The sequence below is a fragment of the Apus apus genome, chromosome 14 (genome assembly GCF_020740795.1).
Source record: "Apus apus isolate bApuApu2 chromosome 14, bApuApu2.pri.cur, whole genome shotgun sequence".
Lineage (NCBI taxonomy): Eukaryota > Metazoa > Chordata > Aves > Apodiformes > Apodidae > Apus > Apus apus.
Genome location: NC_067295.1, coordinates 179531 through 193972, shown reverse-complemented (window position 1 = coordinate 193972; position 14442 = coordinate 179531). Strand labels below are relative to the sequence as shown.

At 46.7% G+C, this 14442-nt stretch overlaps 1 protein-coding gene across 15 annotated transcripts in view; it reads left to right on the top strand.

The window, feature by feature from the left end:
• The window catches only part of IL21R (interleukin 21 receptor), a 58372-nt gene that overhangs the window by 12979 nt on the left and 30951 nt on the right, over positions 1-14442 (top strand). For 7 of the 15 annotated variants that reach the window (XR_007890844.1, XM_051631783.1, XM_051631786.1 and 4 more), the window contains exons 9-11: positions 220-289; positions 411-487; positions 588-643. Coding sequence is in view for 8 of the 15 variants with exons in the window: in XM_051631783.1 (XP_051487743.1) it covers positions 220-289; positions 411-487; positions 588-643 (203 nt within the window). In the remaining 7 variants the exon portion in view is untranslated. Of the gene's footprint in view, positions 1-219; positions 290-410; positions 488-587; positions 3548-14442 lie in introns of those variants that run through there. The other 8 variants (XR_007890843.1, XR_007890846.1, XR_007890845.1 and 5 more) reach the window with 4 other exon arrangements.

The following is a 14442-nucleotide window of genomic DNA, read 5'->3' as shown; positions in this document are numbered from 1 at the left end:
AACATGTGACTGTGGTTGTGCAGAGCAGCCACACACCAAATGTACAAACATCTTTGCACTAGTTTAACAAAAAACAGCACTTGGAGATGTGCAGAGCAAGCACCTCCTGTTGCTGCAATTTAATACAGGTGGCTGGGAGGGAGAGAACAGAAGAGGAAAGTGTACCCTGATGAAACCAAAATGCAGTTAGAGCAAACAACTTCAATTCTTCCCTTGCAGAGTGAAGAAAGAATGGTGGGATCAAATCCCAGATCCAGCGAAGAGCCATTTGGTCGTAAAAAATGTCAAGGTAATTTAAAAGTTTGCAAAAAAATACCTTTTCCTGGTCACCAGAAGTAGAATAAGTAGTAAGTGTTCTTGTCTGGCTAGTGCAGGGGATATGTCCTAAGTCTTATTTGTATCTTTATTAGTTTTCAGTTTTGTGCTACATTGATGACATTAAGCTCCCTTTCCATGAGTTAAAGCGGAGTCATATGGAAAACCAAATGTAAGTAAGAGAAAGGAAAAACCCCCTCTTCTTTACAGCATAAAATAGTTTCCTCTTACATAAACATTAACTGTCCTTTCATTTTAACTTCCAAATACAGAAGTTGCAAGAACTGTCTGGATCAGAGTTTGTCAAGCCAAAACTTCAAGGGAAAAGGTAACATCAGAAACATTGAGAAATCTTGCAGTTGCCACAGCGAGTCTGGAGAGCAGTTTCTAAAAGGCAGCAGTGCATTTTTAATCCCTGAGACAAATGTGGTTGAAGAGTCTATAGAAATCTGTGCATGTTTAACAGACATTGAGGCTGAGACCCAGGAAGAGACTAGTGGCCAGATCACTGTGTTTGAGCCTGGTGAGAGCAGTGCCAGTGCTTTCAGAGAGCACACTGAACACAACGATGCACTAGCTCGCATGTTTATTGAGCTCCTGGCAGATGAGCACAACATGCAAGACAATAGAGACTCAGACATCATCACAGGTGAGAATAAAAACTTTGAGAAACTTGAGTCAGAAAATCCATCACAGCAAAACACACAAGAAAGCACCGTCCAGAGTCAGTGGCCATGTGATGCTACTCTCACAGTCTCCCTTTTCACCAAAGCCTCTCAGGATCAGTACAATTGTAGTACAGCCAGCAAGAAGTCAGAACAATCAGAAGAATCCTTTGAATCTGGCTATCGGAGCTCCAGCATAAATTCTGCTTCTCTGGATGCAAGAGATCTTCAACACACAGTTCATCAAAGCCTTTTTTCATGCAGTTTTGAAAGTCAACATGACTCATGTGTCCTGATCCAGGAATCTACAAATAAATTATCCTTTGGGACCAATAAGGACAGAATAAGCAACCCTGCACAGAGGAGTTTTGAAACCCTTACCTCTCCATCCATGGAGCCCTGTAGTTCTGCCTACAAGAGCTGTGACACCCTCATCTCTCCATCCATGGAGCCCTGTAGTTCTGCCTACAAGAGCTGTGACACCCTCATCTCTCCATCCATGGAGCCCTGTAGTTCTGCCTACAAGAGCTGTGACACCCTCATCTCTCCATCCATGGAGCCCTGTAGTTCTGCCTACAAGAGCTGTGACACCCTCATCTCTCCATCCATGGAGCCCTGTAGTTCTGCCTACAAGAGCTGTGACACCCTCATCTCTCCATCCATGGAGCCCTGTAGTTCTGCCTACAAGAGCTGTGACACCCTCATCTCTCCATCCATGGAGCCCTGTAGTTCTGCCTACAAGAGCTGTGACACTCTCATCTCTCCATCCATGGAGCCCTGTAGTTCTGCCTACAAGAGCTTTGATACTCTTGTGTCTGCATTCAAGGAACCAAGTAGCTCTACATATAAGAGCTTTGATACCCTTATCTCTCAGTCTATGGCTAACAGTAGCCTGATTCCGTGTACTGAAAATGTGTGCTCCTCACCACCTTTGTCAGAGTTTTCAGAGACTCCAGACCTTGGCTGCAGAGATGAAATCTATCAACGCCCGAGCAATCACACACATGATATCAACTACAGGTCTCCTTACAATCAGCTTGACTTTCAGAAAACCTGTTCAAAACATACTGATTTTCCATCTTTCTCCAGGGATGCAAATGACAGTGCTTTAGCTTTCCTACCACAGGAAGAAATACATAAGCAAGTAACATATCAAAATGTTCAAAAGAAAGCAGATACAATTTATTTCCCCACTGGACTTCAAAAAGCTGGTTATCAACCTTTTAATGATTCAGTTGAATGTAATGGCACGTACTGTGACAAGGACAGCGAGGGTATCTGTAGGTCACTATATGAACCTGTCATTCATCTTTTATACAACAGCCTGAGAGGAACACCTCCAGAGACCCTAATCTGTGAGCCTGACCAGAGGACAGATGAGCACATAGGTTTGATTGTACAGGGTTTTGACTGCAGCATTGTCCCAGGTGCAGTCTGTAATGAGCATGCCACACAGAGCAGTGATGGCAGCCTCTGGATCATCAACTCCAATGGAGTGTCTGGTGATAGCAAAGAGGAAAATACCAGCCAAGACAAACAGCTGCTGCATTTGTTACAGCTGAACTGTCAAGGTTTTAATAGCATAGAAAACACTGTAAAGGGAACAAAACCCACCAACTTTAACGATACCGATCAAGAAATGCAAGAGAGCAGCAGCAACAGACTAAATACTGACTGTCACTGCCACACACACAACCACTTGAAGAAACTTGGAAATGCAGGGGCAAATGAAGAGGTGATAAGGCAGGTGGCAGGCAGGAAGTGTGGCTCACCAGAAGAGTCACTGGACAGCACTGGGCTAAACTTGGAAAGAAAAACTGCAGAGCCCCTGGAGCTCCTGGTCTCAGACAAGTTGTCACCTCCGCTTTTTGTGGATAACTCCTGTCCTTCTGAATCTTACACCATTCACAATGAGGGTTGCAGACTGGCACCTGCAGTTAAAAAAGGACCAGTAGAGCTATTGAGGGAAAACAACAGTAAGAATGAGAAAAAAGTGAAACTTGTACAAGCCCTTGCACAGGAGGACAACTGCTACATGAAGGTAGCCTAGCCATGCTTGCCAAGACTGAGCCAAGCCAGTCTTTGGAAATAAACTGTATGGGAAATTGAAATGTTTGCTTGTTCTTCCAGGCATGCCTCAAGTGAGGGCTGGATTCAGTGGGTTGTGCTCGTGCCTGCTGCAGGGCTGGCAGTTGGTGTGTGTGTGGGTTGGCTCCTAATGAGTGCCGCTACAGCTCTATCCAGGGGACAAAGCCAGAGCTAATGTTTCTCTGGCCATGATTGTTCTCCAAAAGTGAGCAGCAGTTGCATAAAGTTGGATTTCTTAGTACAACTCCTGTGGTTTTGGCCCTGGCTCTGTGTGTTGCCTGGGAAGCACACAAAGGTGATGTGGAAGGTGCTGACACACCTGTAAGTGGATGTGGTGCAGGTCAAAGGGAAGGGACCATATGAGACAGCTTCCAGAAATTATTTATTGGAGGGGTTCCTGTGTGCCCACCCACAGCATGGGGTGTATGTTTCTATACTTGCTCAAGACCTGAAATAAAGATTACTGTCATTGGGCTTAAGCAATGCTATTACTGATTATTAGTTTCTTATTCAGTAGAAACAAGCAGAGTTATTTCATACTTCTACGGCTGTAAATGGAATCAGACATTTCTTAGCAGTGTTTTCCCAGAAAGTTTATACAGTTTTCACCAGACTCCCTAAAGTGATGGAGCATTTTTTTTCAGCTTCTTGTCCAGTCAGAATGGGAGTTATTCCTGCAGCTTTAAGGCAGCATATACTTCTTCAGTAATTGTTCCAAAAGTTTTACTCATGACTCTGAACTTTCCTACAGCGTTATCATATATTTTGAATGGTAAATTCCACCCTAGTATGCTGGCAGTGGTACAAAATAGTTAAGAACTGTTAAGTAACTTTATGTGTATTAAAATACGTGTGTATTATCATTATTTGGAAAAACCTGTCTGCCTTGCTGCTCATAAGGAAGGAAACCATAATGCTAAGCACAGAAACTGATTTAATGTGTTCTGTAAGTAAGGTTTTTGTACTGCAAACCTCTTTTCAAAGTTCAGGTTGGCTAAGCAGTCCATTAATTTTGCAGCTGTAAAAAAGGGTATGTAAGCCCTGGAAGGAGACTCCCAGTGAAGTGTCTGTTTAGATGTGATAGTTGATATTTGTATAGGTACTGGTTTATAGATCACTTTCATTATGATGGTGGTTAGTGAAAGATCTTGCTGCTTGTATCTAAAGTGCTGATGAACATGTTATTTATTTGTTTTTACTGAAAATATTGGGTTGAATTTTATTTTCACTCAGGTGAGGTTTAACTCTCTCAGAAATGTGCTTTCTTTGCATGAGGGCAGTTGCTGCTGTAGTTAACATCAGCACAGACTGAGAGGCAGAGAGACAAAGAGGCTTTCCAAGACCCACCAACCAAACCCTCACTGAAATGGTGGAACAGGAGGATGCACAGAGGCCATGCTCTGCCTCTTGAGTAAGCTTGGCTCACTTCCCTAAATCAAAGCAAAGTCAAGTTTAAGCAGAAACCCAGAGCTAGTTATTGCAGCTACCCGGAATGGGTTGCTCACTGATGACTAGTAGCACAGGGCTGTTCAGTGAGGTGCAGGGACACTAGTGGTGCTTTCTTCCCCTTCTGCTCCTGCACTCTCCCCTGTGCTCTTAGTGAAATCCTCCTGGAAAGCTTGCACTTGGCTCGAGCACCCAGGAGGTCGCTGCTCAGGCCAGAAAGCTGTCTGCTGCAGCACTTCTCTGCTGAGCCCCAGCCTGACTCTGCCTTTCCTCAGCTTTTTTTTTTTTTTTTTTTTTTTTTCCTCCTAGATAGCTGTGCTCTCCTTTCTGCTTGGTTCCATATGGTGGCGTTTTGTGCTTGGGTATTCTTCCCCTTCTCCCCCTTCAGTATTTCTCTGGTGAAATCAAACTGTAGCTCTTGGAGAGGGGGGAGCCCTATTCCTATGCCTTTCATAACCCAGAGCTGTTGATAAGCACGGGGGCTGGCTGGGGGCTGGCCAGCTCACCCTGTGTGCTGCAGCAGGCATGGTGCATTACTGCGGTGGGAGCCTGGTTCATGTTCCATCCTCCACTGCCTCTGCTTTTGTCATCCAGAGCTATTGCCAGGCTGTAAAATGCAAGCAGGCGTCAGGTGCCAGGTTTCTGGCCCAACATTATGTGGGAGTTCTGCCTGGGCTGGCTCCCCATCCTGCAGCAAGCTGCCGTGGCCTGAGCCGCACCCCCTGGGGACCAGCCTGTGCTGGCAAAGGCACTTTCCCCTCCTGAGAGAGGAACTTCATCCCTGAAGGCTGGGACCCTCCAAGCATGTCTTTTTTAGCTAGTGGAGTGCTCCTACTGTGACACAGAGTTACTGCTCATGTAAGTGTATTTTCAGTATTTCTCAGTTTGTTTTGTAAGACTGCAGTGCAAGTGGAAGCTTGGGCCAAGTTTTAGCCTAGTTACAATGCCATTTATTATTATCTCACAGTCACTCCACCTCCAGATCTTTCTCTCCTGGCTGTCTACCACATATTAGCAGCCTGACTCACCATGAGTGAAATGGGTTCCTGAGAAAAGCAGGTGTATCTCCAGTTCAGGGGAAGCTAGTTCTGATAGACTGCTACTCTTTTGCAGGGAACACCACAGCCTTGCCTCTTTTTCCTTCTCCTCTTTCTGGACATGTTAGCTCCTTGGAAGCATGCACCTGTATGGAACAGCTGATGGCAAATTCCTGTCAACCACAATGTTTGTCATTGCCTGTGGAAAACTTTAACAGTAAACACAAGATGAGGGTGCAGGAGTTTGTGGATATGGGGTCCAGTTTTGGGGGGCAGGGTGAGGGAGGTGTCAGCTCTTTACATACTTATCTCTGCATCTTGCATTGTTCGGGCAGGGTGCATGGATTCCAAGTGCTTACCCATCATGAGCTACAAACTTTATCTAAGAAAACTTATTTTAGGTGTTGCGTTCTAGCAGTGACGTGGTGAAAGGAACAAAGGGTGAGAAAACCAAATGAGGGAATTGTGATTTCCAAAACCCCACTCCTTAATGTCTATCTCTGGCTCCAGAATTATGTGACAAAATTCCTTAGTGAACAGAGACTTGAGAAAACTTTGTTTTCTTCAAGTCATGTCTTTGCTGTGGAAAAGTTCTTAGGGATTTATGCAGTTTGTATTCTAGCTCTTACAGAGCTGCTTCCAAAGTGTGTAATTTTGTGTATAGTTGCTTTCACAAAGAATAGGTGTTTTTGACTCAACTCTTAGTGGAACTGTGCAGTGCACACACACACACAGATCATTTTCCACTCTCTGCAAATTGCTGAGTATAAGGTCTGCCCAGGCTCCCATGTGGTGATATATCGTTACACATTACCCAGAATGTTGATTTTTTTTCCACACGTTGCTGTGCCAAAGCAGCCACACTGCAGCTGTGGAACCAGCCCCAGGCCCCTTGAGCTGTGGTGACAGGGTCAGAAGCCAAGCAGCAGTTCCAGCATGAACTTGCTGGCGATCAGAGCAAGGAGAACAGTAAAACTGGTCTGGTTTTCAGCTGCAGGAGTATTATCTCTCAGAGCAGATTGCTCCAAAGCAAAGGTAAAAGTCAAAGTTTAAGCTTGCTAGATTGCCATACCTTGGTGTGTTTTCCCAGCCATCAGCACCACCACCAGTTTGCCAAGTCCTGAGTGTTCCCATTCCTTTGACAAGCTGAGAAGCAACGTTGAGAGGAACTTTGTCTCTGCTCTATGCTGGCCAAAGGTTCTTTGCCTGTTTTTACTTTGAGCTGTCCTGCTCCTATCCTGTCCCTTCTGTGGCTTTCTTCAACATGGATATTTCCACAAAACTGCTTTTGACCCCTCTAGCAAGACTGCAGGATGGAAGAGGAGAAAAACTGGCTACAGCCCTGGATGAACAGAGAGAGGAGCTCACTGCTGTGGCACATCTAGCTGCACAGGGGGAGGAGCAGCTGTTCTCTTTTTCGCTGTTAACTGGAATACCTTTTATAAAACTCCGAACATCTGTGCAGGAGACCTAAAATTCTGTATTATGAATGCAGAGAGGCAATTGTTACAACAGGAGTTGGTACACTACCAGCCTGCACCCCTCAGCCTGCCTTGGGTAGAGGGATGACTGCTCTAGCCCTGCCCCAGTCCATGGAGTGTGACAGGTGTCCTAAGGAGCCCTGGGGTTCAGTGGTTGATCAGCTGCTTCTGTGGTCCTTTCTGTGCTTCATGCAAGCAGGGTGTTCACAGCAGTGTGGTGTTTGTCCTCTGCTTGAAGGTTACTGAGTCTGTCACTAACATATCACTGGGACTTTCCTGCTTGGTGCTGTTGGGGGAATTTGCCATAAGCTGAGGAGTTTGAGGTTGGCTGCTTCTCCCCAGCTCAGCCACTGCTGGTTTCACTTGCAGTGAGCCACCCACACAGCAGCAAGAATGGTAACGGGGTGAGAAAGCACTGGACTGCTTTCTGGGGGTAGAATTTGCACACTTGGCTGAGGATTGTGACCAGCCCCTGGTTCTTGTCTTGATGCTCTAGAGAGTTGCTGTGAGAACCAGGTCTGCTCTGGCTGTGGTTGGCCCTGAAGTTCATGCACTGGGCCCTTGGTGAGCAGGCAGCAGAGGGCTCAAGGAGCTGGCTCTGGTGGGCTTGTGCTGTGTGATATTCACTGGCCACTGTGTGCATCTGAGGCTCTGAGCTCACAGGGTGGGTGCCTGCTGCGTGCTCCCCACTGCCTGGCTGCAAGGCTGCAGGAGCAGAGTTTGCTTCTCCACAACATCAGGGGGGCAACAGAGCCATCCAGTGCCACACGGGCAGGAATTGGGACCATTAGTTCAGCATATGCTACCTATTCCATGGCCTCATTCTGAGCTGTGCTGGGCCCTGGCAATGGACATTGTCATTGAGCAGCATCAGGGGTTCTCCTCCCTTCTGGTCAGGCCACCCTCGCTGTTCTTATGACTTGTCTTAAAAACCACTAGCTGTGCTCCCCAGTGTGAAGAACCAATGCAGTCCATCTTGCCTCTATTTTACATGTATCTGCCATTTTTTTAGCTTCTTGCTGCTCCTAGCACATCCCACTCCAACTTCTGGACGGGCAGGGTGGCAGGGTAAGGAGTGTGTAAACTAGGCTGTGTAGAGCTGGTCACAGAACAGCAACCAGGGGATCCAGGCAGCTTCCTTGTTCAAGCAAGAACTTCACACCACAACCAACACCACTGTGGAGCACGGAATCCCCCAGCCCCTGCATTTTGTAGCAACAACCTTCAGCCTCTTCTTGCTGAACACTATCTTTGCCAGTGCTGATCTGGATGCAGATACACTGATGTGATGCAATTTCATTGTCTTAGCAATGCCAGCAGCAGAATTCTGGTCTTGGTGTAACCCTGCGAGCAGAGATCTGGGACAAGCTGGTGGATGTTGGCTCTAAATGGGTCATTTTTCCACCAACCTGCATGAAAGGAGCAGTGAATTTTGCCAGCACTGGTGACTCAGGTGAGCCCTGTGGGAATGTGTGATGGACATGCTGACCTTGTGTGGAGTTGGTGCTCTTTGGAAGCACAATGACAAGGTGTGACCTGGGATCAGTCTGAAGGTGGCTGTGATAGCTCAGAGTGGAGAGGATGGGACACATCAGCTGAACAGAGAAGAGGCGGATGCTTAGGTTGTGAAGCTGCAGGAACCCAGCTGTGGGGCAGGGCTCTGACAAACAGATGGAGGGAGAGCCCTGCCTGTGGGCTATGCAAGGGGCTCTAGGCTCTCAGAGCAGGGTGGTATGGAGGCTGTCTTGGGGAGACCATGCTTTCCTGTGGGCTGAATGTATAGAATGTAGAGAGCACTTGGGGAGGTCCTGTGGGCATATTTTGCATGGTGCAAATGAAAGTGGTGGGTTTGAGCCTGAGCAGAGCTGTAGGTTTCTGTTCCAGATGTGCAGGGTGAGTTCACAGGCACAGTCATTCCTGTTTCTGTTTACCAGCCCGTGTCTGGTAATTTCCTTAGAGAAGATACAAGCCTCTGTGCAATCCCCTCTGTGTGAGTAAGACATGCATAGATGCAGCTCTGTGAAGGTAAGTCCTTTTCCTCTGGTAGGAGCCAAAGTGGTGTCCTACTAAAACCTTTGGGCAGAATGGGTTCAGACTTTATATATACTGGGGGAAACAAGAAGCCGAGCCCAGTGTTGCTGGCTACAAAAAGACAACTGGCAAAGGCAAGGAAGGCAGGAGGGCAGGGTGCTGGGTCTCTGCTGGTGGCACTCGGCATCCCCCAGATGGAAAGCAATGTGCTCCTTCCTCTGTACAGCATCCTGTTGTCAGCTCACAGCTTTGTTGTTTGTCACCCTGCTGCTTTGCTGACTAACACCTCCGCTTTCTGCCTGGCTCATTCATATTTTACCCCATTTCCTGAGCTTTGAGGTGGTTTCTTCTATTGCTTTCTCTTCCACTAGAATGCTGTTACTCATGTCTCAGCTGTTCTGCCATTTTTTACTCATTACTTATTGTAATGTATGATTATCTTCCTCCTAAATGTCATCAGCCAGTAAAGGTGCCTTTGACCTTAGAGTTATACCAGGTCTGTATCTTTGATAATGCTGAGGATATTTTTTCATTCCATTGTGACAGTAAGAAAATACAGAGGTAGTACTGTTTGTGTGGGGTTTTTTTCCTCACATCATGAACTTGGTAACTGCAAGTGTCACTCATTCTCTCCTCTAGAGAAAGGAATTGTCAGCTGTGATTATTGTTTCCTGTGTGTATCTATTTTTGCTGATCGATACACACAGATGTTGCCCTTCTTCCAGCTGTGGCAAAATGCTTGTGGGTCATCCATAACTTTAGCAGAATCTACCAAGCCTTCCCTGTGCTCCAGGTGGCAACAGGTATCAGGATTTCCTAGACATCCTGCATGTGTGTCCTATCCAGCACTTCCCAGGCTGGATATGGGTGATACAGTCCCTCCCAGTCACTGAGGGAGATCTGACAGGTGAAGCTGTGCTGGGCTCCCTCAGACTGAAGAGCTGGTTATATGTTCAGCAGTTGCTCTGCAGGGACAAGGCTACTTGTTGTTCTTGAGGTTTCACATGTGTGTACTTGCACACACGTGTAGGCACAGTGCTAGATGACAGAAGATAATCAGCCGTGAAATTTTGACTCATCCATGCGTGATGAGCTATTCCAGCCTTCTGGCAAGTCCTTAATGCTTCTCTTGGCTTGATGCTTCACCAGCAGTGCACATCACAGAAGGGAAACTACACATCTGAATTCTGGCAGTCAGTGGAACTTAAGCTTTCTTAAATTAAAATTAACAATCTTAGAAAAAGAAGTTCCAACTGTCACTGTCTCCCTCTCCTCAGGCTCATTACCTACCTTCAGTCCTACCTCTCCTTCCTAGTCTCTATGCAGTAAATACCTCCATGGCCCTGACTCACACCTGGGAACAACAGATGCCAGGGCAGGTGGCTCTTGACCATGCTTGCCAGGTTGCTGCTGGCCTGGGCTGGCCTGTGTGCTGGCTGTGCACTGTTACAGCAGGCATGAGAAAGATCCCCTTGCTTAGCCCAACAGCTATTCCTTATCATGTTTGGAGCAGAATCTCTGTAAGAGAGACCAGCTCTTCCCCTGCATGCTTTGTGGGTCACAGCTGTGGTGTCAGGCCCAAGCTTCTAGAAAAGACTTGTCTCAGGTGATGCTGCCAAAGGGCTGTGTAGGTGGTCACTGCTGCGTGCAGCATGGGACAGCACAGGTCAGTGAGACTGAGCAGCTGACTAGGCATTTCCCAGGCAGGCAGTGGTATCTTTCTCTGGTGAGCATGACAGCAGTGTGGCTTTTGCCCCACTGTTACACAAGACTCCTCCAAGCTGTGATAGAACCATTATTTGTGCAGAGGAAGGAGGACAGGGGCAGCAGATGTGATTAGTCCAAAAAGTGATCGTCTGGGAGGCACAATACACACTGCTTTTAACATGCAATAATATACATTTGATATAGCAGAGCTATTTTTAAAAACAAGAATACTGGTGGTACTCTTAAGACCAGTTGCTTTATACATTTAAGCATATTGCACCTAAATGCCTGTTTTCTCAACTCATTAAAAATGAAAAATCACTGTTGCACTAACATTTTCTGTATAACTGCTTAGGCTGTAATTATCCTGTATTATTATCCTTTTGTTGTATATTAACTGAATCCCTTGTTAGCTTTTCTAATAGTTTTGTTTTAGACCTGCTGGCCTGCTTTATGGCCCAGAATACCCTACTTCCTTTTATACAACCTCTACCACATTGTTAACTCTTTCAATCTCCTGGAAACATCCTCTGACATAGTGACACTCACCTTGTTCCTGCCTATATATCAGCACAGGAATCAGAGCTGCTCTCTTTTGTACTGTTATTAGCAGTTCCCCGCGGCTGTGTTACTCACTGCTCCTAACTGGGATCAGCAGCCTTTTCAGTCTGGATGTCTCTTTTTTTAAATAGATGTTATGTATGCTGGAAGCAGTAAGCTCCTGATTGTTTTTCAAATATCTTATTAGTACATGAGACAGCAGCTACTGCTGAACAGGGAGCTGGGACCTTCTGTCTTGAGCATCTTCTGGCAACTTGTGTCTCCTATGGCCTGTGATTGCTGCATCCCTGCCCATGTGAAGGATGGGATTTATTTTGTTCTTTAACTACTACAAAATGTTTTGTACCAGATTGACCAGCCATGACTCTCCCATGTCTGAAATTTCCCTTATAGCTGTCCAGGGAGCCCTGAGGTCTGGGTGGCCCTGCTGCCCTGGGCTGCCCAGCTGGGTTATGCTGTGCTGCACCAAGTCTTTGCTGTTGCCCTGGTCCCAGGGCAGGTGGGAGCAGAGCGTGGGGGCACTCGACTGTCTCCAGTGTGGTACACACTACACTGTATAGTTGGGCTTAACCATTTAAAGCCTTCACACTGTTGCCTCCCCACTCCACCAGCTCCACTATGGCCTTTAGATCAGAGGCTTGTGAGTTTTTATCTACTCTCCCACCTCTTTCTCACGTAAGAGAGCAGAGCAATACAGTAACAAATGTGTGGGTGTTTGGACCCAAATTCATTGCCTGCTCTGCTCACCACATCCTTCTGGTCTGCACAGTAATACTGGTACAGCTGACGTCAGCACCATGTATCAGTGGATTCCAACACAGCACAGCCCTTGCTGGCACACAGGTAGGCTTTGCTCTTGCTCAGCACTGAGGAGACAGACCTGCTCCCCAGCTCTCACTCATCCAGGGTCTGCAGTTGCAGTAATGATTTAGCCAGGCCAGCTGTGGAAGTGTGTGAGGGCTGAAATGGACAGCTGAAAGGATGTGGCAAGGTAATGTCCGTGTTTCCACCAATTTTCCCTGCTGCCAGTTTGTTACTGCTTTGCATCTGTGACTTCACTGTAAATCTTTCCTGTAGCTAAAGTGTCCCTTGTGCCCCTGCTGTGGTTGTTGGCCTCTACTGGACAGCTAGAGAATCCTTCTTTCTCCCTGTTACTTTTTGTGATGGCAGTGCACATTCTGGTTTTGGTTGTGTTTTTTTTTTTAGAAGAAAGCTTGGTTTTCTGCATAACTGATGGACAGAGAGACTTTGACTCTTTTTTTCCTTGGCTATAGCTATTATATATACTTTAGCTTGCTTGGAAATACCAGATTTGTTTTTTCTATTTTATTTAAGCTGAATTCTTAATTGACTTTTTTGTGGTGGTGGTGGTTTTTTAAGTGCATATGTTTTCCTGGAGGCTTTTCAAAATGTGAGCTTTGGCAACTTATAGCACCATATTTCCAGATTCTTAAAAAAAATAATCTTCATAAATGTCTCTGTATTGGTCCTGTTCCCTATTACCTGGTATATTAAAGCCTTGTAGCATAATTTACTTGTGCACATCTGTATGAGTGGCTAATCAACTCCATTACTGTGCTGTCACAACCAGCTCCCTAGGACGGTACAGAGTTTGCAACAATGGTGCTTAGCAGCTGTACAGTGCTTGACATTTTATAAGAATTAAGTAACTGAGTTTCAAGAATGCATGGAGCTGTCTTGGAATCCACATTTCACTGATAAATTGAAATGAGGTGGTAAAAAGGACTTTACTAATCCCAGACAGGGAGTGAGTTCCTGCCTCTGCTCGTTGCCCACTGCCATTCTTCCCTCCAAGTGAACAATCACGAGAAGGGTGCTGGCAGATGAAAGCAAATGGGGTGTGACAAACTAAGGGATTTTGAGTTTAGGAAAGGTGGGGGTCTTAAACATACACCAGGATTGAGGCTTGCAGAGGGCCTGACTGGAGAAAGCTTCAGAACAGGGGCTGCCACAAACCTCTGTGAAGCCATGAGGTCTTCCAGCCATCAAAGACCTCAGAGACAGCTGCAGAGCTGCATCTTTCCCAGCCCTTCTCCACACACATCCATGTCTTGTTACCAGAACCCAGAACACAGCCAGGACGTCAGACATGAATCACACTGACACTGTCTATGGTTCTCTTGGAGGTAGCAGTCTTTCCCCACGACACCGAGGTAGGAGAAATGTGTAAAAAGTGAAGGAGGTAAGTGTTAAACTAATCTGAGAGCACTGACAAGGGTAAGACATGAGCAGAGTCCCAGCTGAGGAAGTACTGTCTCCTTGGTTCACCTGTGTTAGCAGATCCTATTGCTTTTCTGTCTTATTTTTGCTATTGTGCTCTTATTCAGACGGCTTCCTTCTAGGTCACAACCTTGTTTGCTAACCTCTCCCCAGTGTGTAGTGGCAGCCTCTGATATCTCCATAAGACGTTTCCACAAGGAGCTGTTTGGGCTTATTCCTCTGACTTTTTCCTGTTCAGTCCTTCCTGTCCCATTGGATTGATGGCATCATTCTCTGAGCAAAGGAAGGAAAACAGGGAGGGCACTTTAAAGAAACAAGAGTCCAATAGCTAAAAGCAGAAAAGACTTTGCTTGCATTGCTCTGTCCATTTAGACAGGAATAGAGGTAAAATGAGGCAGATACAGAACTGTCTTGAACACATAACACTGGAGGCACTGTCAGTTGGGTTCCAAAAGAAGCAATAGGTCTGCAGAGCTCTTTGAGGGCCCAACCCTTCCTTCCTTGGCTGAGGAAGAGGCAGCAAGTTGCCTTTCTTGCCCTTACAAGGTGGCTGAGACTGGGGAGTGTGTCAGTCACAAGGCAGTGGTGCTGAGATGGGCTTCTGCAGCAGGGCACGGGGTGAGATTGTCCAGCCCGTCCCGCAGCCCGAGCCTGTGCGGGGCCGCGGGCAGCGCCCCTCGGGGCAGGGCATCGGCATCCTGGGCTGGGGGAGCCCTGAGCAGTCCGGGCCCAGCAGCAATGGGCTCCAGGTGTTTCACAGGGAGAGGGATGATTTAAAAATGCAGTGGACAATCCCCTGTATTGTGCCTCTAGGCCTAATGACCACCAGGCCCCAGCGGCTGGCTCAGTCGGCACAGAACGGGGCCCTCG